The sequence below is a fragment of the Nelumbo nucifera genome, chromosome 3, assembly GCF_055504915.1.
Source record: "Nelumbo nucifera cultivar China Antique chromosome 3, China Antique-T2T, whole genome shotgun sequence".
NCBI lineage: Eukaryota > Viridiplantae > Streptophyta > Magnoliopsida > Proteales > Nelumbonaceae > Nelumbo > Nelumbo nucifera.
In genome coordinates this window covers 64,356,117-64,383,639 of record NC_142651.1, presented here as the reverse complement: position 1 = coordinate 64,383,639, position 27,523 = coordinate 64,356,117, and the positions used below count along the sequence as shown (strand labels likewise).

Here is a 27,523-nt window from a genome sequence, read left to right as displayed (position 1 = left end):
CCGTGCTGTGTTGACCTACGAGCCGAGTTGGGCTATGCTTCCCTCCCCTAAGATATTTTGGGGGGTTGGCCCAACACAGCCCACGACCTGAACTCATGTGGGCCCATGCCGTGCCACAGGCTAGGCTGGTTCGTGGGTTGAGCCTTGGGCTAGGCCAAGCTGAAGACCAGGCCAAGCCATGCTTTTTAAAATTTTTGAAAAAATAATGAAAATTTTAACATAAATTAAAAAACATATACAAAAAATTAGAAAATATCTTAAATTTTTATTTTTATATGAATTTTGATGTATACAATTATTTATATATATACAATAATATAATAAAATTGAAAATAAAATTATATATATTAATATATATAATATAATATAGTATATATAAATATTATATATTATACATATAAAATATATATAAATATATCTATGAGCTGTGATGGGTCATGCCAGCACATAAGCCATGGATAACATGGCCTGCTTGATCATACCATAACGTACTGGCTCATGGACCTAAAATTTCAAGCCCAACACGGCCCATATAATCGTATTATGATTAGCACAACCCGCAATCTGTCATACCAGACCAGCTCAAAATCGTATCGGCCCATAGTCAGTATGGCCTGATTTATACTTCTAAATGTCTCCGTTGTTGAGTATTACTATGAGCGAGAGGGCTCAACCAAGGTTGTAATGTCCGTATTAATATAGCTCGCCATAAATGCTGGGATGAAATGCTAGGGCTATACTCCAGGCATGTAGAATGACGATGTTGCCCCCGATGTGCCATGTGTTCAATAGTGATTAGATCATTATATGGTTAATTATTGCCACATCAGAAGTTAATCCCATTTTCCTTCGAAAATGGAAACCAACTAGGTTTTTTGTTTTATGCTTATAGCTAAAGAAAAATCTATGATGCCCAAAAGATATAATATGGAAAGAATTTTGACCAATTATGAATTTTGATAAATGACACATGATTCGCTACTACTTTTATGATTTCAATTGACTGATCAAAAATTTTTCAGATATCATATCTTTTCCATACCATAGTTGAACCCATAACTAAAAGGAGCTCGAAGTTTATAATCTAAGAGGAATCTTCAAAAGTACCTTTTAGGAACCCCATCTCCTAATTGAAGAACCTTTGAGACTTGCGCGGAAACGATTCATACGGTAGCCCCATCTCTCTCTATTCTTTCTTTTTCGACTCGAGATGTGCTACCCACAAGATATACTCACATTCATACCCACCAAGCACCATCACCGTGTAATGGGAACATCTACCCATAAATTATGACGCAATGCGCAGTTGTCATGTCCCGGGTAGAGATGTGGAAGCATCTGGGTGAGCTCTCTGCTCCTTTTTCTTTCCCACCTGTCTCTTGTTCATCGTTTGGAAATCTGCAATCTCTTATCTCCTATCACCCGATTGATTTCCGTCTTTTTTTCACTTTCTAGAGAAGATGATGAAGAAAACCGAACCCATTGGGGCCCACCATGTTTTTTATTATTTTGTCCATATGTGAGCAGTAGTCTCCACTAGCTCCTCTGATCTTTTTCTTCTTTTTTTGGGTAGAACCCAATCTTTCTTTCGAGTACAGTAAATAAATGTATCTTGCGTATGCTGTACACAGCTTAAACAAACCCTTGACCCTGAAGCTCTCATCTCTCTCTGGTAGTTCACGATCTCCCTTTATTATGTATACTCTCTGATTTCTTATATACACGCGCTTTTTGATTCTTGGATTCTGTTCTTCTCTCTTCTCCCCTTTTATAAGCACAATCACACCGACAAAGATTGTGAGTCCACCATTGCTTTCCAATCTCTTCAACATCAAATCCCTCCCACGAAGAAGACTCTCTTCTAATCACTGGCGAGTATATACAGAGCACTGTGTAGAAGAGAAAAGAACAGTACTCTGGAAACAGAGTAATGGCGACGACCCTTTTTCCTCTGTTCTTCCTCTGTCTTCTAGCTTGCACCAGTAAGTTTCTGATGAAACTAGAACACGGGTTTTGTTTCTCTATGCTTCCTCTCTAACCCCTTTTCGTTTTTCTTTTAACAGATGCAGAGATTTCGAAGAAGATGGGTGTCAACTATGGTCAGCTGGGCAACAACCTCCCTTCACCGTCTCGATCCATCGAGCTCATCAAATCCCTGAAAGCAGGTCGCGTCAAACTCTACGATGCAAACCCAGATATTCTGAAGGCCCTCGAAGGGACCAACATCCATGTATCAATCATGGTTCCCAATCAATTAATCTCCAACATTTCTTCGAGCCAGTCCCTCGCAAACGAATGGGTTCGAACCAATGTCGTTCCTTTCTACCCCAAAACCTTGATTCGTTACCTCCTTGTCGGCAATGAAATCTTCAGCTTCTACTCCGACCAAGATCGCCAAACATGGTACGATCTCGTCCAAGCAATGCGCCGACTCAAGTATTCCCTCAAAATCCATAGCATCAGAAACATCAAAATTGGGACTACAGCTGCCATGGATGTCCTTCAATCGTCCTTCCCACCGTCGAACGGAACGTTTCGGTCCGATATCTCCATACCGGTGATGAAGCCCCTGTTACAGTTCTTGAACCGGACCAAATCCTATTTCTTCCTCGACGCCTACCCTTACTTCCCCTGGTCCGGCGATACCACAAACATTAATCTCGACTATGCACTTTTCAAAGGGAACCAAACCTACACCGACCCGCGAAGCGGCTTAACCTACACCAACCTCCTCGACCAGATGCTAGACTCGGTTATCTTCGCCATGACCAAACTTGGGTTCCCGAACGTTCGGCTGGTAATCGCTGAAACAGGGTGGCCCAATGCCGGAGACGTCGACCAAATCGGAGCGAACATCTTCAACGCAGCTACATATAACCGGAATCTAATCCGGAGAATGACGTCCAAACCAGCAATCGGAACTCCGGCCAGACCAGGTGTAGTAATACCGACATTCATTTTCGCGTTGTACAACGAGAACCAGAAGGGTGGACCGGGAACTGAACGGCACTGGGGATTGCTGAATCCGGACGGAACCTCGGTTTATGAGGTCGATTTGACCGGAAAACGGCCGGAATTCGACTACAAACCGTTGCCGGCGCCGTTGAACAATGAACCGTACAAGGGGAAGATATGGTGCGTGGTGGCGAGAGGAGCGAATCGGACTGCGTTGGGGTCGGCGATAAAGTACGCGTGTGGTCAAGGCAACGGTACGTGCGAAGAGATCCGGCCCGGGAGCGACTGCTACGAACCGGTATCCCTGGTTCGGCACGCGAGTTACGCTTTTAGTTCTTACTGGGCCCAGTTTCGAAAGTTTGGTGGGACCTGCTACTTCAACGGACTCGCAGTTCAAACAACCAAGGACCCAGGTAAGCTACGTCATGAGATTTTGATATATCCTCGTAAACCGTTAGATCGGAATCTAACGGTTTGATATTTCCAAGTACCAAAGTACTATATTTCTTGCTTCACCATATCAAAATTCCTTCAGACTTTTCTGATATTTTTATTTTTATTGCGATTTCTCTGTAGGTCATGGATCTTGCAAGTATCCAAGCGTGACCCTTTCAGGATGATTAAGAAACGAGAAGATGGTTTTCTTTTCTTTTTTCTTGTTTTTATAATTTAGCTAAATTAACTCCTTATCTGGGGTTTTACTATTTTGTTCTTCGGTCCGATTTTCTTTTCTAAAATTTTAATTAATCTGTAATAATATTACGTAGGTCGCTGTTTCCATTTGAAAACGATGTATCTCTGAATCTGGCTATTATAGCTGTCCAAAACCCATTACTATCAGCTCACAACGGCTATATTTACTGCTATCAAGCAACGGCTATGGAGTTGAAGGACTATCAGTTGTTGAAAAAGCAGTAGACAATCCTCCTTTTTATGGTGCAACCACACGCTGGCTTTTCATTCCCTAAAAGCATTGATCAGCTGCTTTTGTTTGCTCACTTTAGATTCTGGAAAAAGCTCTACAACGGTCGTCCGAGTAGGCTTGACTTTAATACCATCATTACAAGGCCATTCGCGTTAGCTCTAGATTGGTGGACAGGCTTTAGAAAAGCACGATGGGGTGGAAAGTAGGGAATAAAGGGATTGTCTTCAGTCTTCTGGACATTAGCTTATGCATCGCTGCCATCACCCACCAAATGCGTCTGATAAAAGAAGATTTAAAAGTAGACGTTAAAAAGTTTTGATGATATAATGTCCATTTTAATAAATTTAATTAAAAGAAAATAAAAATATTATTTTTGTCTGAAACCACTTTATTTAGATAAATTTGGTTAATTTTGTGTTTATTTTTTACAAAATAGTGTTGTGTACTTTTAAAATAAAGAATGATGGGTTAGAAGATAATTTTACTATTTTCAGAGGGCAAAACAATGACTTATTAGTGAAAGGTTCCGCTGCAAAGTTAGCTTCACGAAACGTCATGATTATACAAAATGTTAAGGTTGTTTTGGACCTTTCGGCTGCACTCTTCGTAACATTCCTCAATAAGTCTCATTACCCTCTAAGGCGTCTCTTCTCTCCCTGGATGACCATTAGGCTGCGTTTGAAAGGGGGTAAAAATACAAAATTGTAGGGTGTAAATTCACATTTCATCGGTTTTGAAAAATGCAAACCAGTTTGGTTTTACATGTTTGATTTACTCTCTTCATGTTTGACACCAAGGCTCTGTTTGTTTGTGATACAAACGTCAAATGGGAGTATTTATGTACCCCGATTTGTGTTTGCGAGCATTTGTTTGATACGTAAAAAATGATTATCAGTGCAAAAATATATTGACACTTTTATATTCTGAGAAGAGAGCATTACTGTACCAAAGTTAAGGCATTGGAGCATTTAATGATGGGCCGACACTTTGCACCGATTTCAAACAAATAAAATGAATGCAAAAACGGTTTAAAATATGAATTGTATTTGCATTCATGAACCAAAAAATGGGTAAATATGTAGTATACATATTTGCATTTGCATTGCAACCAAATGCACCCCAAGATACAAAACAATCGGTGTGCTTTTGCTGCCATTTGGAAACTTAATTGATGTAAAAAGTTAATTTACCGTTGGTTTAAGTACCTGCCTTTCTCACATGAAGCCCACAATGAGCCAATGTTGCATCAATACCTACTTTTAACTCCCAACATGTGTGTCTATGGAACGAAATGACCTTTTGACTAGTTACATGCTGTCTGAGGTAAACATCTGATCTAGGAGTAAGGCTTCCCTTACCTAATATTTATTCTCATTTAATAAATATTAAGCTGGTCATTGGCCCAATGACCTGTGTCGCTCAATGACCAGCTTATATCCCAACTTGAATATCACTGAAATTCATTGAAATTCCACAGAAAAAATTCACTGAAATTTCACATAAAAATTCATTGAAATTCCACATAAAAATGTACTAAAATTCATTGAAATTCCATAGAAAATGGCTTAAATCCACTAAAATTCAACACCCAAAATTCATTCTAATAAGGAATCCTTTCAAGGTAAAACTCACTCTTCGAACAATGACTTTGCAACAGAATTTAACCAATATAGCCTAAATACATCTTAAATTCTTAATTCATAAAAGATACTTAAAACAACAGGATTTTGAGTCAACAATCTTAGTGGAAGCATCCCTAAGTCACAATCCAGTTAAACCCTCCCGTTCCTGTATCATATTTTGTGAGGTCTCGGTTGGGAATTAGCCAAGTGCATATCTGGAACACATTTAATCAGAGTATCAGACCGTGTTGTTTGATGTTGCCTATAACCAAGTCCCGTTTGCAAAGTATCAGGGGCTAAACATGAGAAACATACTAGTGGAAGGAGAATCCAAGACTCTGGTAGGCTGATTAGAGGAAGGCAGCCAAAGACTGGTGCACTTTGAGTTAAAAGTGAAGAGTTGAGAGGTGTTCATGAGAATGACTATGAAATCGAACAATAGAAGCGAGGCTTAGCTTAAAGTAATTGATAATTAATAACAATGAAAGAGTTAGTTTATATGGACAAACCAAATGGGTTGGAATTAATTGTATTGCAAACCAAGAGTATGGATACCACTTCAGTCTTCAATCAGCTTGAGGGAGTGGAGTAGAGGAGTCTCCAATTAATGACATAGTGAATAAGAAGTCCAAGGAAAATATGGGTGCAGGATGACTTAAATTCCAATCAGGCTGATAGGGAGATAACAAAAAGTATCTATTTTCCTACCAAAACTACCCAAGTAGAACAAGATATCAACAAATTTTTTTGCAAGAAAAACAGAGCCAAGTGGTCAAATGATTGGATAATTACAATACTGGCCAATTTGAAGAAAAAGATACAACTAATGAGGTCACTGAGCGACATTTAATATCCCCCAAACTCCCTTTTGTAGCTGACATTCCAAAATGTATGTTAGATTTCCTTTGTAGAACATTTATTTTCCCAACAATTTATAGGTGCCTAGGCTATTAAAGGGATCAGGTCTTAGCTGGTTCAATCAGCTGGTTCAAAACTAAACCCCAATTCTAATGGATGCCTAAGTTACAATGGGAAGGTGTTAAATCATTTTGCAAAAGAAAGAAAAGTTTATATCTATGCACATCTTTCACCATTATAATTCAAAAGCATACTACTCTTAAAGGAAGGAAAAACCTGTAGCTAATCTGACATGAATACCTGACGGTGAGGTGGATTCAAATAAAATTCCTGATTCAAACACACTATTTCTAGACTGATTGAAGTGATATTAATAGTAGATATAAAAGAAAACAAAGATGAGATATCCAGCTCTCAAAAAAGAAGAGGCATTCATTTTAGGGGTATTCACTATTCATAGTTTGATTTGGTTTGGCTTGAAGAGTATCTCATACCAAACCAGAAATTATAGTTTGGCTCGATTTCTAACATGGATTGTGCCATTTTATTGGGTTAAACCCAATTAAAAAGCCTAAATACTATCCTACTAGAGTTGGAGAGAAGTTAATTCATATAATTCAAATAACAAATTGAGAGTGTAAGAAAGTTAGAGAGAAGTTAATAAGATTTTGTTTTGTTTCATTCTATTTTCCTTTTTTTTTTCAGTGGACTTGTCCAAACCCTCAAACCAGCCCTCTCCATTAATCTATTCCTATCCAAAACCTGATTAACTATTTGTTTCATCAACAAAATAAAATAAAGAAAAGGAAAAAAACATATGTAACCATATCATAAATGTTGTATCAACTAAAGTATGTGAATTTGCATATAGAGCAATAAGCATTAGAGCTATGTAGAACCAATTGCTAGTTAAGTTCACATTCAACAAAACATGTTTCTAATTCAAATAAAGGATCAAAATATGTCATGAGTGTGAACTATAGAAAAAAAATGACATAAACCATAGTTTGTGAATGTTGATCAGATAGTAATGATGTTAATCCTAGAGTCTAGAAAGCTTAAAGTATGTCTAACACATCCAAAATCTGGGTAATTTTGATAAGATGTTGTATACCATATGGGCTCGGGACGGCTTTTGCCTAGCAAGAAATAGGTTAGCCTCACTTTCATTTCCACCTAGATACCTGAATACTGCATCTAGGACATGGATATCAAACCCTTCCAAGTCCATCACTTCTGTCCACAATTTGCTAAGAAACTCCTCTTTACTTTGCATTGTCATGACTGCTATAAGTTGTTTAATACCTTCATTCATTCGGTCCATTGCTTCAACGAAATATTCAAATGATTTATTCTTTGTACCATATGCTCTCTTCTTTGCCCCTGATGATGAGAAACTTGTAGGAGAGACATTGGTATGGGATTTACCATCGTCATCATTGATATTTACAGTGCATGCAATAAGGGTGGATGCATCACCATCCTCAGCATCATCGTCAACATCAAAGGAATCCCCCCCAACACTATAACCCAAACCCCCCTCTTCTTCTAGCTCAACTCCTATCATTGCATAATCTCCATTAGGTTGATCATCCCAAGTACCAATTGTATCTCATCATACATTTCCATCAACTCGTCCTTTCACACAGTGTGCAAGTGGGTTAGCCTGCACTCAATAAGCCAAATTTTTATAGTTGGGGATTTCTTGTCATTTGTAATAATAACATTACAAGTTAGTATAATACTCAATGCATTGGTTTGCTTGCAAGTACTCCTACCAAACTTGTGTGTCAGCTTGTATTTGGTTTCTTGCTTCATTCCATCCAAACCAGATATAACAAGTAATTTTTTTTATTCCAAGTAAATGGGTTTTAGTGTGTGCATCTTACTTTTAATGTTGGGAGTTTTCAGTTCTATCCCAAACCTATCAGTCATTTCCTTGCATACATGGGTGTATGCAGATGTTTTAAAGCCTTTATCTACCTTGTTGCCAAGGGAAACTTGTTCGGCTAAGAGCGCTATCATGGCCTTATCCATTGCATCATTCCATCAAACCTGCCAACCACGCTCTGCTTTTGATATGACTGGACATGATATTGGCAATGCCTTCTTTTCAGACTGTCGATCTGCTAGATGACTAGCAGACGAATCTCTAGTGTCCTTCCCTGACACCATTCCTAATAACCAATTTCATCCCATGAAATAAATGTAAAATGTTTAATAAATCAACCTTATATTAAAGTGAAAATTATTTGCTAATAATAATGATTATAACAACAATAAAAATTAAGATGATGACCATTTCTTACTAGTAATAAAAGCATAAAGATGATGTTTGCCACATTAGCCATAGTACCAAACTAAAAATCAACTATTCAAAAAATAGATGAATCAACATTTAGTCAAAGAGAGCATTAAATTAGCAATAATCATAAAGGCATAGCTTTAATTATAAAAAACTAATACACTCATTAAACTCAACATCGGGATCTTTACCAATCCTTAAACATTTCCAAGCCAAGTTGATCTTTGAAGGATGACCACCTTGTAAGTTCATTCCTTTGGAGTCGTTGAGTTAGGTTGTCCCCCACTAGCATATCATCCTTAACCTCAACCTCGGTCTCAGCCCTATGTGAGTCCGCCTCTCGAATTACGAATCGGGTCCATGCATCATTTGGATCAACTCCCATTATGTGGTTATGGAGGGCACAACATGCAAGGACAATTTTGACTTGTGTAATGAAGTCGAAGTGTTGGGTGGCATCAAGAATGGCCCATCACTTTTTCAATACACCAAAACCACATTCTACTACATTTCTCAATGAGAAATGCCTATGGTTGAATATTTCTCTTGATGATTCTGGTAACCGACTTCGAATCTCATTGAGGTGGTACCTTGTGCCTCGATAATGAGCTAAGAATCTAGGCATGTTTCTATAGCTTGCATCTATGAGGTAATACTTTCCTACATGTAGATTAGTAAAAGAAAATTAGATCAAATTCATGAACCAAATGAGGGAATTTAAGAAGTGTTGAGAAACTTCTTATGCATATTACCTTCGGGTACATTGAGTTTATCCTTCCTTCGTAGAGAATCATATAGGACTATCACATCTGTGGATGATCCCTCCCAACCAACCAAGACATAGGTGAATTTTAAATCAAAGGTGATAGTAGCCAACACATTTTGGGTGGTTTTCCCCTTCCTTCCACTGAATCTAGCTTGTTCCTCAATAGGAACCTTGCATGGGATATGTGTTCCACCAATAGCACCTATGCAGTCCTACACTTCAACTAAAATTATATCACATTGGGTCATGGACTGAATGGCGAAGTTCAACTGATATCAATATACATTCTTTGAACATACCTTAAAGTATGACATGAATTGAGGGTCATTTCTGATTTCTGGGGTATGTGCTCTCCAATAGGTTGTACAACCAACATGGGGTATGACCTCAACCCTGCCTCTTGCGATCTTCCAAATCTTACATGGAATGTACTATTCCTTACATTGTGGCCAATTGTGTGAAGGAACATTGCTACTTGTTCTTCTACATTTAAATTGGGGCATGGTTTGAGGTCTCAATGCAACCTGAGTAAATTGCATAGTGAATCAAAGCATCCCCTCAGCATCCTAATTTGTGAGAGGCATGACTTCTCACTATTAAATATGCTTTTCATAAACCTATGCTTCTAACCTCCCTATGCTCTGGGCTCTCACATAATGTGTGACATGCCATCATAACAATAGTGAGGTAGACTCTAAGGATGACAGATATGACCACAACAAACCTTTTGCGTCATTCAAAATCATGTGGTGCCCTCATTTCTAGTCATCGAATGAAAACATAAAAACATGGATCATCTACATATACCACAAGGAGATAAACACAATTTGAACAGTTAAATTGTTCAGGTATCATGCTTCCATGAAACTTTTGTGATTTGAAGACAATGAATAAATCCAATCCCACTATGCTGCTCATTTTGAAGTATGTAGGTTTATCCAGGTGTTCATGGGTGTCTAGCATGTCACTATCTGAAAATCTTGGAGTTTGAAGAAATCTTTTGAAAAGCAGGTGTCTATTGGAAGCTGCCAAAGGGTGTTAAAGAGGTTATACACATATTTGGTGGCATGAATTTTTTGCTGAATGGGAAGAGATAGAAACAGGATTGTAGTTTGTAGATAAAAAAAAAGCCTGCCTAAATTTTGGGCTGATAAAAAAAAGGCATTGTAGTTTGTAGAGACTAGAGACAAAATGAACAATCTTGTTTATGCATTAGCCCACTTGTTTATGCACAGGGAATCCAAATTTCAACAGATTCATATTCCACTTGAAAAGCATGGATAGAATGAATAAACAACATAATATGGCCAATTAATTCATTGACCTAGATTGTTTTACACGGTTAGGATTTATAACCCAATTTGTTACAAGGGAATCAGCTAGATTCTTCTATCTACATATAAAAATGGGTTTTGATTCAATGAGGGGTCTGCTACTTGATGTGAAGGTGCTATTTTGAAGTCAGATTTCATTACATTTAACAACCATAACCCACGTTTGTTGGTATGGTTCCAATCTTGCACGAATCTAACCTCATGTCAGTAATTTGTTTTTGGATCTTGAACCATGAGGAATTTTGAAGTTTTCTAATGCATTTCCAATTTTATGCAGATATGACTATTCTGGGTGTGGACAATCATCTGGGAAGGTTAATTTCAGGTTTAATTTTTCTTTAAAAGAATCTCTTCATTCTTTCTCATTGGAAGAAAATGAAAAAAAAAAAATATATTTCTGTAGTATGTTTGATGTAAATTGACATTATCTGAGGAAAACCTCTGATTAAGTGTTTTATGCTCTGTAGCCAAGTGATTAGAATACCTATGCAGATATAGAAGCTGCCTATAAATACCTTGAAAAGAGTTACAGTGCTAAGCAAGAAGATATTATCCTCTATGACCAATCTATTGGAAGTGGCCCAACTTTAGATCTTGCAGTAGTTCATAGACAGCTAGAGGATATACCTTAGCAACTTTTTGAAAATAAACACAACACAGTAGATACAATTTTAAAAGGCTTATGGGGCATAATTTACTCCTGGGCAGAAATTCATAGACAACTAGAGGATATACCTTTTAGTTCTGTTTTTTATATCAGGAATCTTTTTGTATAATTGTATCTAGATCTTTTAGTGTAATCAGCTTCAAAATGTTTTCCCCTGTGCAAATCCTTTTTTATCAGGACTTTGTATATTTTGTTCAGTTTAATATAATACATTACCTTTTCTCAAAAAACAAAAACAGTTCTGTATATTTTGATTAATCACTCTATTGGATTGTCAGAATGCATTACATGAAACATTATCGTGGCAGATTTCATGGCTTTACCTAATTGTCATCAGAGCTTAACTGGCTTGGGAGTTGTACAAAGCAAAACAAACCAAAACTAGATTGATATTGTGTTTAGTTTGGTAACCTGGGTTAGCTTGGAGTTCTTTTCTAGAAATAGGTTTAGGATGGAATGAATGATGTGTAATTCAAAGTGGATCTAGATCTTAGATAGGTTGGTTAACCAGCATGAAGTTTTGTGTAAAATACAAAATAGGTGGGTTAGGTCAACATCGTAATTTTTAAAATTGTTTCAGTGATAAATTCAAAACAGTTGTGCCTCATCAATTTGGTTTAACCTATGGATCAAAAGGATTAAGAGGATGATCCTATAAATGTAGTAGTATTATTAAGGCACATTTGATCATAAGCAACAGGCTTCTTAATGGTTGTAGTATAGGTGTTTGCCACTTGTTTTGAATTATTTCTTAAAAAATATCTCGAGAATAAGAAATAATCACAAATAAACTGGTCACAACTCACACGAGGCTTGTAGGACATCAGTTATCTGTAACCCGGTTGCCTCAATCAGTTTAATCTAGTTCTCCAACAAGACTAGCATCTCTAGTAGCCTGATATTCCAGTGCAGTGTATCTATTGGTTGGTGGTGTAACTGGTTCAGCATGTTTAGGATTTCCACCCACATGTCTGTCTTCCCAAGTTTGACATGACTAGCTTGTGCTTTTGTTTGCACCTTGTCATGCTTTTTCTTCTATCACTGATTCTTTTAGCTAAAGGGAAACTACAAAATTTAAACCAGGTTAGATGTAAAATATTTTTAGAAGTGAAAATTGTGATATTTTTGTTTTTATATCTAATATTCCTTTGAACTCATCTTCCATTTTTTTTTCTCGAAATTGTTCAGGTTCCTTCTGATATTCCATCTAAAGAAAAGCAACCCGAATTGGATGTAATTTTCTACTTTTCTTATTTATTTGTAGTTTATGTAAGTGCTTATCTTTTCACCTTCTGCACTCTTAAGTTCAAACTAATGAACCAAAAACTTTGTGTTCTCAAAGTTGAAGTATATATGGTTGTCCTATAAGCTGTTTTCTTAATCAATTTGGTCGCATATACCACAGGTAGAAACTATACTAACAGACATATCAACCTGTGCCACTAGGCAGTATAGGTAGTTGACCAAATTTTAAAGGGGCTTTAGGCTTCTGGTTCAAGTACTGATGAGTTGGTAGTTCTTAATTTTCCACCTCATTTACTTATCTATAATTATTGTCCACAATTTTCTCAGGCAGAATGTTTGTCTTTTGGTCAAATGGGTGCAGCCTTGTTGGGCTTCAGTCACTTGCTTACAATTCTGGGTAAAGGTGCATCTTTGTCCATGTTAGCCTGAACCACACCAGAAAAAGTTGGGTTGGGCTGGGTCAGTTGAAGTTTAGATTAGGGTTAGAGTTGAAAAATATGAACCTGAATTAGCTTCAAGTTAAGTTAGGGTTGAGGCTTGGCGAACCTGACCCAATCCAATCTTGACAAGTCTTCATATTTATATATATTAATATTTGTTTCAAACAATTATTTATATATAAACATTGGACAAATATGTATGTTCTTATGTTTATAAGTATTTATGTGTTCAAATATGCAGCCATGGATGTGTGCATATATGTAAATATAATTTTAAGTTTAAAGGCACAAATTTTCTAATGTAACACAAAGACCAAAATGTTGATACAATATGCCCATATCCAAGGCCATGGAGACCCATGGATACATCGACAAAGAGGGGTATGAGGGTTTTCATAGCTTGGGAAGGCTTCCCTGATCCCTCTCAGTCTGTTTAAATAATAAAAAAGAGGTTGAGTATTGGTCTGTATTGATACAACACTATCCAATTTTGGGTATTGGTCAGCATAAATATTTTGATCCTTGGTGTAACATAAGTATAGTACTCCTAAAAGTACCATAACTTTTTCCTTGTGTATATAGATAACTCAACTAACCTTTGTTTTCCAATCTTAATGTTAAAGCTTGCTTGCAACCTGTTTATTTATTTTTTGATCAGCAATAAGGATCGATTCATTAATTATAAAAAATATTTTAATTGATTCAATAATTAAAATATACCTATTTACGTGTAAGAATAAGACTATTTTCATCTCCTTAAGTACTGGCATATTTTTTGTTTTAGTACTACTTATTTTAAAACCTTTTGTTACTAAGTACTAACATGTTTCATCTGTTAAGACTGTATCATTAGCAAACAACAAGCCCCATGGGACTTCCTGAATCTGTTTAGTCAATTCATCCATTACTAGTGCAAATAAATAAAGACTAAGTGCTAAGCCTTGGTGTAAGAGTTGAAATACAAGGCCACAATCTTCATGTTAATAATGTGATTTCTTACTAATTAAATGAGCTAATAATCTTTTGAAATATTATAAATTCTTTTTGGCTTTTACCCATTTATGTGCTTAGCTTTGTATCTAAGTCTCTAGGAACCCCTCATACTTTTAAAATCTAAATAGTTTAAACCTAAAGATTTAACTTTCTAAATTTATTAGGATTTCTTTGTTGTTAAGAATCTTAAGATAGGATTGTGATTTAGGATTTCAGAATTTGAATTGCAAGTAACAAATCAATAATTGATGTGTTTGCTACCCTTCTCCATTTAACAACTAATAAAATTCTTTGGTTATTGTTATCAAGTTTAAAGTTGAAACTTTGAGATCCCTACAAGATGCATATATTCTTTGAAAAGTAAATATGGTATTAATGGAAAACACAATGATATTGTGATGTTAGTTAATACAATTTTGTTAAGAATATACTTATCTAAATGTTTAAACACTATTACATATATATACTAATCAGATGAACTATATCAACTCAGCTAAGTCTGAATTATGGATGTTTGTCGTGTATATGGAAATGGCTATCATGTTCCGGTGTTTGCCTGTAATTTAGGTCTCATCTTTTCCATATACCTAGAGGGGGAATCAGAAATCCGTGCATTGAAAGGAATTTGGTGATAATGCCAAACCTCCAACTGTAGAATGATTTAATCATTAGACAAGAACAACTAATTGAAATTGTCAAGAAGTAGTTTTTCTTTTTTCAAGTCAAAGAATAAACCAAAGTTCTCTGAAGAATGGACTTGTAGGTGGATGTTCCAACAAGGTGTTGAATGTGCCTTTCTGAGGAGATTAATTCTGTTCCATAAATTATTCTTCTAGGGAAATAAAAAAATAGTTGTTGGTTCAATTTATGTAACCTAGGCAAGGGAAACAGAGTATACACCTGGGGTTTAACTAATTACAGTTCTTGAAAACATATCCTATCATTTTCCTTTCCTTTTTCTTCCTTCTTTTCTTGTCTATATGACTTTTCTGCATGTCCTATCATCTTTGTATCTTGCCTTTCATTTTGTCTTGAAAAAAAATTGTTTCCATTGGAAATTAATGGAACGGATTGTACTAATTGGTATCAGTAGCAGAATATTCCACTTTCTACAACAAAAGGGTTTCCTTTTACACAATGAAGGAGGTACTGAGCTCAAATCTTTCCACATGAGAAATCAGTAATAGTGAGTTACATTCAGAGTGAGAAAAGCACCTAATTCCAGCAATGAACAATACCCAATACTGGCCTTAATTAGCTCATTTACATAAAATAAAAAAATAAAAAATAAAATAAAAGTAGAGCAGCTTATTTATGGTCCAAAATGCTATCCTGCTAGAATTAATCCCCAAAAAGTCTTAGATCTTTGGAAACCTGATTAATTACACCAGCAGTGGGTTTTAACTGATCTGGGTTCACTCAGGAAGCCAATTTAGCTTCTTTAGTAAATGGCTGAACAGACTAAACTCTAGAATTTTATTTTTGCTTGACATTCTCATAAAAGTGAAGCAGTTTGAGTTCCTCTTTCTGAAGCTAAAAGAGGTGGTGATTTATGAATTGAAAGTGACTCAGAGGTGGTGAATTACAATCTTCTAGGGAAGAACAAAATACTCAAAGCAATGGAGCTTAGAAATACAATGACTATATAAACAAAAGCAAAGAGAATACACCTAATCTATGAGTTAAACAGAAGAATGAACCATCATCAAAGCCATATACCATTCAAATGTACAGAGATTATGATCTAATTTAATTCACCCAGAGGGGAAAAAATTATGCAGACCAAAAATGTAAATAAAAAATAAAAAAATATTACTAGCTAAGAATATATCTAAGGATGTTATAAATTCAAACCAAATACAAAATACAGGGGAAATGTTGAATAGCTCTGTACAAAGGTAAAGATCTGAAAATGCTACTACAAGATACCGCCCAAGTCAATTAGAACTACAAATCTGAAAATGTTGAAAAGGTGGAGAACATTCTATTTCTTACTTTCAGAAGGTTTAAGAAGGTCTTGGAAATGGGTATGTTGAAGGAGATCTGGAAATGATGAGGTTGAAGAAGCTTTGAACAAGAGAAAAATTACAAAAAAAAAAAAAAAGATCAGCACCAACATCTATTTTACTAGTTCAGATGGGAAAAAAATGAATAAGAAACTTCACCAGCACTAGAATGAGTGGACTAAAGAGGGTAAACTCAGATCAACGTAGATCAACATCAGCATCTATTTCTTGGCTATTGACACAGATTTAGATGCACAAACACTCAGATTGAATGTAGAAGTCACCAATGACTTGAATGGGAAAATAGCTAGAGGCTCGAACGCTCAAACAAACATTCGGATGCTTGGAATCTCAGATCTTAGACGCTGTGAACGGGAAAATAGCCATTACTCGACCACATCATTCTGGTGGATGAGGGTAAACTCCTCGCTTATTTCCCTCGATGAAAGAAGGGTGTGAAGTTTTACTTTGAAAAAATTCAAGTAGTTTTTCACCCCAGGTTGATGTAAATCTTGACAAGTTTGCAATTTTACATCAATCTTAAGGGTGCTTTTACCAAACGCATGCTTTTGTGGACCGGGGTGCAATAATGCACTGAACTGGTATTTACACTCCTTCCAAACGCAGCCTTAATGACTAAACTTGCACATCAATAATGGAACCAAACTTATGGCATGGAGGCAATCCTATCAGTAGAAATTGAAGTGCCATCTTTGTGTGTGATATTAGAGTCAAAGATCCTAGAGACAAATCAGGTCCAAGCACATCATCAGCAGTTGACGTTTTTAGATGAAGCACAGCTGGGAGCTATGGCCTATACTCAAGTCTATCAAAGGCGAACGACATGTGCATTCAACAAGAGGGTATGGCCCCGAAACATGCAACTGGGTAAATTAGTGCTCAGAAGAACAATTCCGAATCAGCCAGAGACAATGGGCAAGTTCACTCCCACCTATGAAGGCCCTTACATTGCTAAAAAGAGGTTATCTGGAGGAGCACTAATACTCAGCAGAATGGATGATAAAGACCTTCCAGAACTAGTCAACTTAGATCAAGTGAAAAAGTACTATGCTTAAATTGTAATCCATTCCATGTATCAATTTTTTATCAATGAAATATAGGGAGGCCATCTTTGGCCGTTTTCTATTACCTTTTTTGTCCAGTATACAATTATAATAACTCACTAGTTAGATAGTGGAGCCTTATGGCCTTTTCCTTGAATGTTCCAATATTTGGATACTAGCAGTCCTCAAAGGTAATGCAAAATAAATGAAAAAGAGAAGGAGGAATTAAAAGAAGCAAGAAAGAAAAAAAAAAAAAGAGGAAGAAGAAGAAAAGAAGAAAAGAGAAAAAAGAAGATGATGGAGGAAAAGAAAGAGAGAGAGAGAGAGAAGGAAACAAAGGGACAAATTAAGAAGGTTTTAAGAATTTCAACTTCCTGATAACCCATGAACCAAGTTGTGTTAGCAACCCACTTACCCTTGAGCTTTAGCCACATTTGTCCTAGTACTAGGATCTCCCTAATCAAAGATAAAAATAGGAACATGGAATCAGATGACAAAGAAAGCGTCTCCCCATCCCCTTGTGGCAATGATGGGAGAAGGAATGAGTGGAGAGAAATAACAAGTAATCGCACAGTTTGAAAGAGCAGAGAGAAAACCCGAAAGGGTGCTCTGAGTAAAAGCATCAGATCATGGCAAGATCAAATTTTGCCGGCCCAGATGAATACCAGTAATGGCTCCGGTGCGCAACAATTAGGCGACACCAAGGCTCAGTGAAAACCTAGATTAGGGCACTGAGGGAAAAAAGGGAAAAGGAAAAAGAAAGAAAAAAAAGGAAAGAAAAGAGAAGAAAAAGGGGGATCCAGCTTATCAATAGATTGGGGAATCCTATCATTAGTAGGTTCTCTCTATTTGTATGAGTGCAAAGTCTTCTCCTTCTTTAGTTCTATAAGAGACATTACTTCAGTGTTTGATACACCTCCTAATCCCCAGAGTTACACTGGGACTAAAGTTAGACCAAGGATATGTAAGGGCTCACGATTGGAAAGAGTTAACCTTGACCTCCCCCCTCTTCTAAGGTTATGCACCCACAACATCCTTCAAAAAAAATATAATAATAACAATTAATAAAATAAAAAAAAATCATCAAAGATCAAAATGATCAAATTCATAAAAAAATTGTTAAATAATCAAATATCAAAATTATCAAATTCATTAAATATCAAATCACCAAAAATCAAATATTAAAATCAAATCATCAAATTCATCAAATATCAAAATTATCAAATCATCAAATAATCAAATATTAAGTATCAAAATCAAATTATCAAATTCATCAAATATCAAATATCAATTCATCAAATTCATCAAATACCAAATAAAAGTCAAATCATTAAATATCAAAGCCATCAAATTCGTCAAATTCATCAAATATCAAATATCAAAAGTCAAAATCAAATCATCAAATATCAAATATCAAAAGTCAGTCAAATCATCAATTATCAAAATTATCAAACTCATCAAAGCATCAAATATCAAATATCAAAAGTCAAAGTCAAATCATCAAATATCAAAGTTATCAAACTCGTCTAAGTTATCAAATAACAAAAAATCAAAATTGAATTATTAAAATATAAAATTCATAAAAAAAATCATCAAATCATCAAATATCAAAGTTATCAAGTTCGAAGTTATCAAATCAAATTCGTAAAATATCAAAATTATTAAATTCATCAAACAAACCTTGAAATTATCAAATTAAGGTCACCAAATATCAAAAGCTGAAATTATCAAATTTATCGAATTAAATAAATTAAATCATCAAATATCCAAATCACCAAAAATCAAGATTAAGACTCATTAAATATCTAAATTCATTAAATGACAAAATTCAAAATTCAGTTTCCCAAATTCCCAAAGTTACAAGTATTCAAATCGTCAAATTCAAAACTATTAAAGCCAGTCAGTAGAGATAAAAATTATTAACAAAAAAAAAAAGAAAAAGGAAGAAATAAAAGAATCAATGACTTCTTTAGGGATGACACCACTTTATTGTTTGTGTGATAGTTGTATTTGCCTACTAAGGCCTGGGATGGTACTACGACTTCCTAGTAAGGGTATTGCACTATATCAACTTCGACCTTGATTGAAATTCTAGCAACAAAATTTCCTCCCCTAACCTCTTGTCCCTCACAAAAACCTATAGGTGCTTCTTTTTCTTTGTTGTTTAGAAGCTCGCTACCTCTAACAAAGAGAGGCAACTGCTAGCACTCGATTTTTGCTCGATCCCTTCTTTGACCCATCTCTTATATTTCGGATGTCTAAACAAACCATGCCAGTCACTTTAAAACATGCCAAAACCCTAAGAAACCAAATATTAGCCCAAATGCCCATAAATCCACCGTTAAATCTACATGATTATCTTTCGATGGTCTTGATTATGCCACATCACCATACTTGATCCCCAATCAAACTCCATCACGTGAAACAAAATCCTTAAATGACCAATCACACAAAATTTCAACCCTAAATTCCTGGATCTAGACAATCATCTATTAGAGATTCCATTTTGACGCATATAGCACTACAATGTTCCTCGAACCTAATCTGCACATACCTAACACGATTAAACCATTCATTGACCAACCCAAGCTTGGCCCAAGCCTAAGCCCAACCCGAGTTCATCAAATTACAGTACGAGCTGGCTCGGGTTGGGAAAATCGGGCTTAATCCGGGCCTGGGCCTTAAGCCAAAATTTTTGGGTTAGGCTTGAGTTAACCATAAACCCGGTCCAACCCGCCTGACTTGCACCCTTAATTATCACTCAAAAATCTCCAAGCTAGTTTATATATCAAAGCCTTGTTCAGTATTGCAGCTCTTCTAAACCCTAACCCACCTAATTTTTTTGGAGCACATAATTTCTCCCAACTTGCCTATTTAACCTCCTTTCTTTGTGAACCCTCATTCCACTAAAAACCCCTTTGAATTCTGTCTATTTCATTTATGGATTTTTTTTTTGGAAATTGGAGCACACTCATATAATGCACAAGGACTATTTGCAAGATTGATTGCACTAAAGTTTTTTACTAGCATAGGACAAAACCCACGAATTCCAATTTGTTAATTTTGCTATCATTCTATCTAACACATACTGTAAAGATTTTGCTTTTTGTTTCTTCCAAAGTAAGGGAACTCCTAGGTATTTACAGTCCTCTGTAAGCTCATATATTTTCATTTGTCTTCTAATCATTTTAGCACTTTTGGGGGAGGGTATTTTACTAAACCAAATCCTAGATTTTTGAAAATTTATTTCTAAACCAAAAATTCTTTGGAAATCTTTCAACACTTCTATAAAATTAGTTGCTCCTCTCTATTTGCCTTACCAAACAACAAAACACCACCCGCAAATACTAGATGGGAAATACTGGGAGCATGTCTATGAATGTTGATCCCTTGATATCTATCTTGATCATTGGCCTTTGCAATCAATCGAGAAAAACCTTCCATTCCCAAAACAAATAAGTAAGGGGATATGGGATCACCCTGCTAAATACCCCTTAAAGAAACCTTTTGGGGAACCATTAACTAGCACAGAAATTCTTAAAGAGGATAAACAAACCCATATTAGCTCACACCACTTTTCTGAGAACCCTAATGATTTCAAAATACACATTAAATAATCTCATTCAATGGAATCATAGGCTTTAGAAATATCAAGTTTTATTGCCATTAATCCTCTCCCAGTTTTTTTCTTTTTTTCTTTTTATTTTTCATAAAGTGGATTAGTTCCTAAGCTATAATAATGTTATCATGTATTAACTTGCTTGAAACAAAAGCAGATTGAAAAGGGGAAATACGTTTCCAAAAGTGGTTTAAGTCTGTTTGCGAACAATTTAGTTATAATTTTATAGAACACATTACATAGACTTATTGGCTTGAAATCTTGAACCTTAGAAGGATTATTATGCTTAGGTATCAAAGTAAGAAACATATGATTAATTCTGCTAGGGAACATTTTGTTTATAAAGAAATCACAAACAAACTCATACAAATCCTCACCCATCAAACCCCATAATCAATGATACACAAGAGCAGGTATTCCATCTGGCCCAGGAACTTAAAGGCACCTAGTGACATAACAACCCCTCTGACTTCTTCTTTAGAAGGCAAAGCAACTAAGGCTTCATTTTTACTTTCAATTATAATAGAATCAAACAATTGTTGAAATCCTTCAAAAACCTCTGATCTTTAAGATTGAAACAAGGACTTGAAATATTGCACAAAATTCCTTGAAATTTCTTCATGACCAGAAACCCCTTCTCCTTGTGCATCCCTAATCCAAGAGATTGTGTTCCTATACCTCCTAAATAAGGTTACTTTGTGGAAAAAAAATAGTATTTGAATCACCACACTTTAACCACAATTGTTTTGATCTTTGCATCCATAAAGATTCTTGTTGATTCATCCATTTAATCCTCAACTTTTCTACTTGTTCTATCATGGTACGTTTTTTCCATTGTATCATGCTCCTCTTTTAATTTTGTCAATTTCTCATTAACCCATTCAGCCTTCTGGTCCACATATAGCTTTATCCAAAAAACTATGTATATATGCATGCATATAATAGGGAAAATTTCTTAAACTACCCCTTCTATTTAGCTAATCGACTAACTATACCTTTACAGTTTAACTATTGTCTTGCACCGCCCTTATTGTTTCTAACAATTGTCCCATTCACATGTGACATCACATGACTGTTATTTTTTTTCAAAAATCCCTAACTTACCCTTTTTTGGTTGAAAATGCCCTTTTTGGTTTTCCCTTTCTAGAGCCCATAGTCAGTGAAAAGGAGCACCCCAACTTTGTTCTTCTCCTTCATCTAGTGGTCTTTTCCATTCCATTTTAGGGTTGACATGAGCTCAAAGTAATACTAGATAGTGGTGGTGGTGTTTTAGGTGTGGGGAGATTTTGCTCATGAAATTTCTTCATCTCGGGGAGATTTTGCCTAAGAAGGACCACTGAGAAAAGTTGGTTTTTTGGAGGACCCATTAAACTGTTTTGGGTTTTTCTGAGAAGGGCCATCAAGAAAAGTTGTGAGGTTGAACCACTTTAATGGAGGAAAGTGGAAAACGTTAGAGGAAAAATGAGATGCCACAAGCATTGTCATCATCGTCATCATCTTCATCACAAACATCGATTTCAACGTGCTACTCTAGTTTCATTTCAACAACACTGAGATTCTCAAATCTTGCTTCCTCTTCTTCTAGCACTGGCTTGCGGTAGAGGACAACGTCTGTAGAAATTTAGGGCTTGCTCGTTTCCTCTTAATTCTTATCTCTTAAGAGGAAATCTGAACTTTAAGAGAAAAATGGTTGTTCGTTTCCTCTTATCTCTTATCTCTTAAAGTGCAATCATACAACTTTTTGTTTTTCAATGATACATCCAAAAAGACAAACAAAAACTCTCATATATGGGGTCAAAATGGATATTTGATAATTTTTAGAATTCAAAATTCAGAACAACATCTCTGCATTCAGAGTTAAGAGGAAAGAAAAGTTCACCAATACTAATATACCTCTTAATGTAATTATTACACTTTGAGATGTCAGACTTCAGAGCAAATGAACAGGCCTTTACGGTTTCTTTTGAAGAGGGAGTACCTCTCGTTCAAGTTGTAGAGGCGAAGGAGATTGGGAGGGAGAAATGATGGGAAATCTTGTTCTTCTCCTCTATGTCCCTCGTTGTGCTTCTCTCTCTCTCTCTCTCCCCCTCTCTCTTATCTTTGACGACCCTAGTTTTGTTCCATACAAGATCGCCCACATTTGCCTCTATGATGTCGACGAAGAAGAAGTAGAATGTTTTTTTTTTTTTTTTTGTCGGAGAATTCGTTAAAACCATCACCATTTCCGGTGATAAGAACATACCCAAATGATTAAATTAGATAATTAGGCAAACTCATTAGAGAAATCAAATGAAGAGGAACTAGGAAACACTTTTGAACGATTACTGCAATCGTTTTGCAAACAAAGTCTTAAAAGTCATACCTTTTTGATTTCCAATTGAAGATCAAAGTTGGAAGATCTCTCGCTATTGAAGGCAGATAATTTGATGCGATAGAACTCGCCGCTTGCTCTTGCATTTTGGCCTGTAGGGCAACAAGATCCGAGGATGATCTTGGGTCGTCGACTCTCATTCTTTGAGCTCTCACTTGCACCAAGATCTATGTCACCATTGGTGTGCCCAACAATCGGCTTCTCGCCAATGGCTCGCAGTAGGTGGCATTTTACCCCGAAACTCTTATAACCGGCATTGCGGTAGGTGACAAGGTCTTCACCACTATCCCCTCATCGGCTCCTATTCTTCTCCCTGCAATTCAGTCACTTTATAGTGCTCTAGTTGGTTCAAATCTGCATACCTAGATAAAAACATAGCTTCTATTTTGCATCCTGCAATTTCTGTATATGCTAAAGATTTTATTGGTTGGATTTTATTTTGAAGATTTGAGGAATAATGGAGTAAAAATTCGACATTTTGTTTTATATTAATAGAATTAGTCAATTAGCTAAACCACAATGATAGTTTATAAAATTTTATTATTATGTCCAATTTAAAAAATTAATCTTTTGAGCCTAGATACTGATAACTGGAAATTTTTAGCTCAACCTGTGTAAAATTAGAATTGGTCAGTCGGAGTTTGGATTTGGTCCGGTCAAGTTGCATACAGTTGTTTAAATAGATGCCACGTGGCCTTGTGAATTCACGCGGCGGGATTCAACTTATTTCTTTACACCGTGTTTTACTAGTAGGTGTAGGTGTGGACCGTGTGGTGCAGGTGGCCTTCCGGTTCTTGACTTCTCGTTACGTGTAAGCTCTTCCTTCTATGTTGACGCGTTTCATGTCAAACCTAGATTAATGCAAAGATGGCGAAGTAGTCCCTTCCGCTCCGCGAAGATCAATCTATCTTGTGTCAATTGACTCAACAGAAGTCGTCGTTGGTTCAATGCCTGGATTCTCTCTCTTTGCCCACCAACCTCAGGCACGATAACGCTGACCTTCCAATCAGAATTAGGGTTCAGAAATCAGAAGTGGATCGATTCGCAGAGAAAGCTGAAACGAACGAAACCCTAGACGATGGAAGGAGGACAGGCTGGCAGTGGTGGCAGCACCAGTGGAGGTCCGGCGCCGTTCCTTCTGAAAACCTACGACATGGTCGATGACTCTTCCACCGACGAAATCGTCTCCTGGAGCTCCAAAAAGAATAGCTTCGTCGTCTGGAATCCGCCGGAGTTTGCTCGTCTCCTCCTCCCTACTTATTTCAAGCACAACAACTTCTCCAGCTTCATCAGGCAACTCAACACCTATGTAAGCTTTCGAGAAAGTAGTGTAATTCTTTTTGAGCATCTGTCTCTGCTTCCAGTAGCACTTGTTGCTTCTGAGTTGGAGCTGAATATCGTGTTTTGGCTTTAATTGGAATTTTGACTTGGGAGCAATTGAGATTTGAATTGATAGTTGGAACTATTTTAATTGGAATTTTGCCAGTAGTCCATGCCGGATTTGTTCTTTTATTGCAGTAAACCTCTGAGGAATTTTCTTTTCAAGGTTTAATCTCTTGGTTGTTTGAATTAGATCTTGTGGTGTATTAATTGACACTTGTACAGATCAAGTTAAATTTCTGTACACTTCTGTTAGTTTTATGTAACTTGCTTGGTGACTGAATGGGATGTGGATTTGATAGTTAAGTTAGATTTGGGTATTTTTATGAGTATATATGCTGGGTTTTGATCTGGCATTTGATCTTGGGAAAGTAAATTCAGAATTGGAATGAATCATTAATGTTGATTTGAGAACATCGTGGTTTTACTTCTTTACAGGGATTTCGAAAGATTGACCCAGAGAGATGGGAGTTTGCCAATGATGATTTTGCAAAGGATCAGAAGCATTTGCTTAAGAACATCCACCGCAGGAAGCCTATACATAGCCATAGTCAGCCTCAGGGCTCTTCAGGAGATTCAGAAAGAGCAGCACTGGAGGAAGAAATTGGTAGGCTCTCACAAGAGAAAGATGCTCTTCACAATACCCTCTGCACATTTAAACAGCAGCAGTCAGTGACAAAGGTCCAATTGGAAGATTTAGAGCGCAGGGTACATGAAATGGGTCAGAGACAGCTGAGGATGATGAACTTCTTGGCCAAGGCAGTTCAGAACCCTACTTTTGTAGAGAATCTTATTCAAATGGTTGGATCATGTATGGATATTGAAGCAATTACTAAGAAAAGACGAATACCAATTGCTGATTACTCTCATGAAATTTTAGATGACAGCCTTATGGATGACCATAGCAGTAACTCAAAGTCTGAATTTGGGCATATTTTTCACCAGGATTTCTCCAATAAGCTAAAACTTGAGCTCTCACCAGCTGTTTCAGATAGTAATTTGGTTTCCCAAAGTACACAAAGTTCCAATGAAGATGGGAGGAGTCCACAGAGGAAAACATCTGAATGTGACATGAGGGATGGACGCATCAGAACAGAAGTTCTTTCATTTTCACCGGAAAGATTAGAGCTTTCTGATACTGGAACATCTTTTGCATTGAAAAAGGATGCTCCCATGCTGGGGCAAGTGAGAGAAAATGAAAGCTCAAGGTTTCATTCCGTGCAGCATGGTATAACTTCTACTGAGGAAGGTGATGGTCATATCTCGTGCCATTTAAATCTAACACTTGCATCTTCTGCACTGCAAGAAAGTGGCAGCAATTGTTCTGCTAGAGTTTCTCAGTTGGACCAGGATGCTAATGCTTCCAGTGCACTGAGGTCAATTGTCAATGGTAAAGAAACTGATGCTAAAGTTGTCTCAAAGGACAGAGATTATTCTAATGATGATGTGACTGCTTCTTCACAAGAGGCCCCAGTTAATAGTCAAGGACCTGCAGTTCCCCAGGGTCGGGTCAATGATTTATTCTGGGAACAGTTTTTGACTGAAAGGCCAGGCTCTTCTGACAATGAAGAAGCAAGTTCTTGTTTCAGGGCAAACTCATTTGATGATCAGGAAGATAGAAAGCCAGGGTATGCCAAGTCATGGAGAAACAGAAAGGATATGGAGCAGCTCACTCTCTGATAATTCATGTTGTGTAAAAGTTCATTGACAAGATTCATAAAGGACCTCTCTTGGGATTGTGCTACTATGTGTAAGATATCACATCTAGTTATCTATCCTGTATCTACTAATATCTGAAATATTTTCCTGTTCATTATGTTAAATTTGATGTGAGGCCACCTGTCATATTGCACCATATATAAATGCATTAGTTCTTGGCCATTCTTTCATATCAATAAGATTTATGTTTATTTGATCCCCATCATTATGAGAAGAATCCATTAAGTTTTCAGCTGGTGAAGCAATAATACATGGGTCAAAAGGTAATTGTTTTCTTTTGGTATGAACTATAGTTTTCAAATTTCAAATGTTTGGATAATAAAACAAATGGAGCATTCATTTGACATTTTACTTCTGCAATATCTTGGGTCATAGGTCAAAGAACCGATATCACTGCAATGATTGGAGCATACCAGTCAATAAGTCTCATGATGGAGACTGCCTGGATGTAAGATCAGCTTAAAATATGACCCCATACTTTGTTTCAATGAAAATATCGATGATGGAGAAAAGTTCATTTGAAACTCATTTAGAGCACTTAAAACTATGTTTGAATCAGATGGCTGAAAGTCATCAGAATGTTGGTTTTTGTTGCAGGTTTTCTCTTAAGTGGAAACTATACTTGTCAAGGTGACAAGGCGCCCTTGGGGGCTCGCCTCGCCTAATCGCCAAGCAGTTTTGTTCAGTGTGTTATAAAAAAATTTATATTCTTATTTTTTTGTGGACATAACTATAAGACAATATTAAACTAAAATGTTCATTTTGTGTGTTTATATACTAATTTCTTTTTTATTATTTTCTTATTTGTTAGGGTTTAATCAACACAAACATTGCTATATGCTGTATTGAACCCTCAAAGACTTCAAAACCTGAACCAATAAGTAAGGAGAACTTAAATGTTGTCTAGTCAACACATTTTCTTCTTCCATATCTTCTTCCTTCTTCTTCTTCTTCTTCCATATCTTCTTCCTTCTTCTTCTTCTTCCACCTTTTCTTTTCTTCTTTTCCTATAACAGAAATATGGTTTCATCCCCTATAATTTTTGAATATTCTTTTCTTTCTTCATTTTCTTGTAATGAATATGTTGGAATATGTTGATTTTCTATATTTCAACATGAAGTTTATAATTTTCTTATGAAAATTATGGATAATTAATAAGGAAATATGGTTATGGAACCTAGGGACCCTAGGGTACATGTTTTTTACTTAAAAAAATCCATCACCTAGGCGGCTAGGTGACAAGGCACCCCCTGT

General features: G+C 36.3%; 3 protein-coding genes across 5 annotated transcripts; 2 read left to right on the top strand and 1 right to left on the bottom strand.

The window, feature by feature from the left end:
• The first annotated feature begins 1,551 nt into the window (after positions 1-1,551).
• On the top strand, positions 1,552-3,743 carry LOC104589796 (putative glucan endo-1,3-beta-glucosidase A6). The gene is made up of 3 exons (XM_010248231.3): positions 1,552-1,982; positions 2,064-3,368; positions 3,532-3,743. Exons 1-3 carry the CDS (start codon positions 1,931-1,933, stop codon positions 3,573-3,575), a joined length of 1,401 nt encoding a protein of 466 aa, XP_010246533.1. The 5' UTR covers positions 1,552-1,930; the 3' UTR covers positions 3,576-3,743.
• A 4,903-nt stretch (positions 3,744-8,646) lies between these two features.
• On the bottom strand, positions 8,647-23,837 carry LOC104589802 (uncharacterized). The gene is made up of 4 exons (XM_010248236.3): positions 23,762-23,837; positions 23,162-23,460; positions 9,418-9,643; positions 8,647-9,325 (listed from the first exon to the last, which is right to left on the bottom strand). Exons 1-4 carry the CDS (start codon positions 23,835-23,837, stop codon positions 9,138-9,140), a joined length of 789 nt encoding a protein of 262 aa, XP_010246538.1. The 3' UTR covers positions 8,647-9,137.
• Positions 23,838-23,987: 150 nt separating this feature from the next.
• On the top strand, positions 23,988-27,064 carry AT-HSFA5 (winged-helix DNA-binding transcription factor family protein). Of its 3 annotated transcripts, XR_016083892.1 has the most exons (4): positions 23,988-24,479; positions 24,989-26,300; positions 26,645-26,717; positions 26,867-27,064. XR_016083892.1 is itself a non-coding variant. In XM_010248232.3 (2 exons), the coding sequence occupies exons 1-2, from the start codon at positions 24,249-24,251 to the stop codon at positions 26,228-26,230; spliced, it is 1,473 nt and encodes a 490-aa protein (XP_010246534.1). In that variant the 5' UTR covers positions 23,989-24,248; the 3' UTR covers positions 26,231-26,469. The 3 variants fall into 3 exon arrangements, 1 of the variants encoding a protein (XP_010246534.1); XR_016083893.1 differs by lacking the exon at positions 26,645-26,717; XM_010248232.3 differs by lacking the exons at positions 26,645-26,717; positions 26,867-27,064 and having other exon boundaries at positions 23,989-24,479; positions 24,989-26,469.
• The last annotated feature ends 459 nt before the right edge of the window (positions 27,065-27,523 follow it).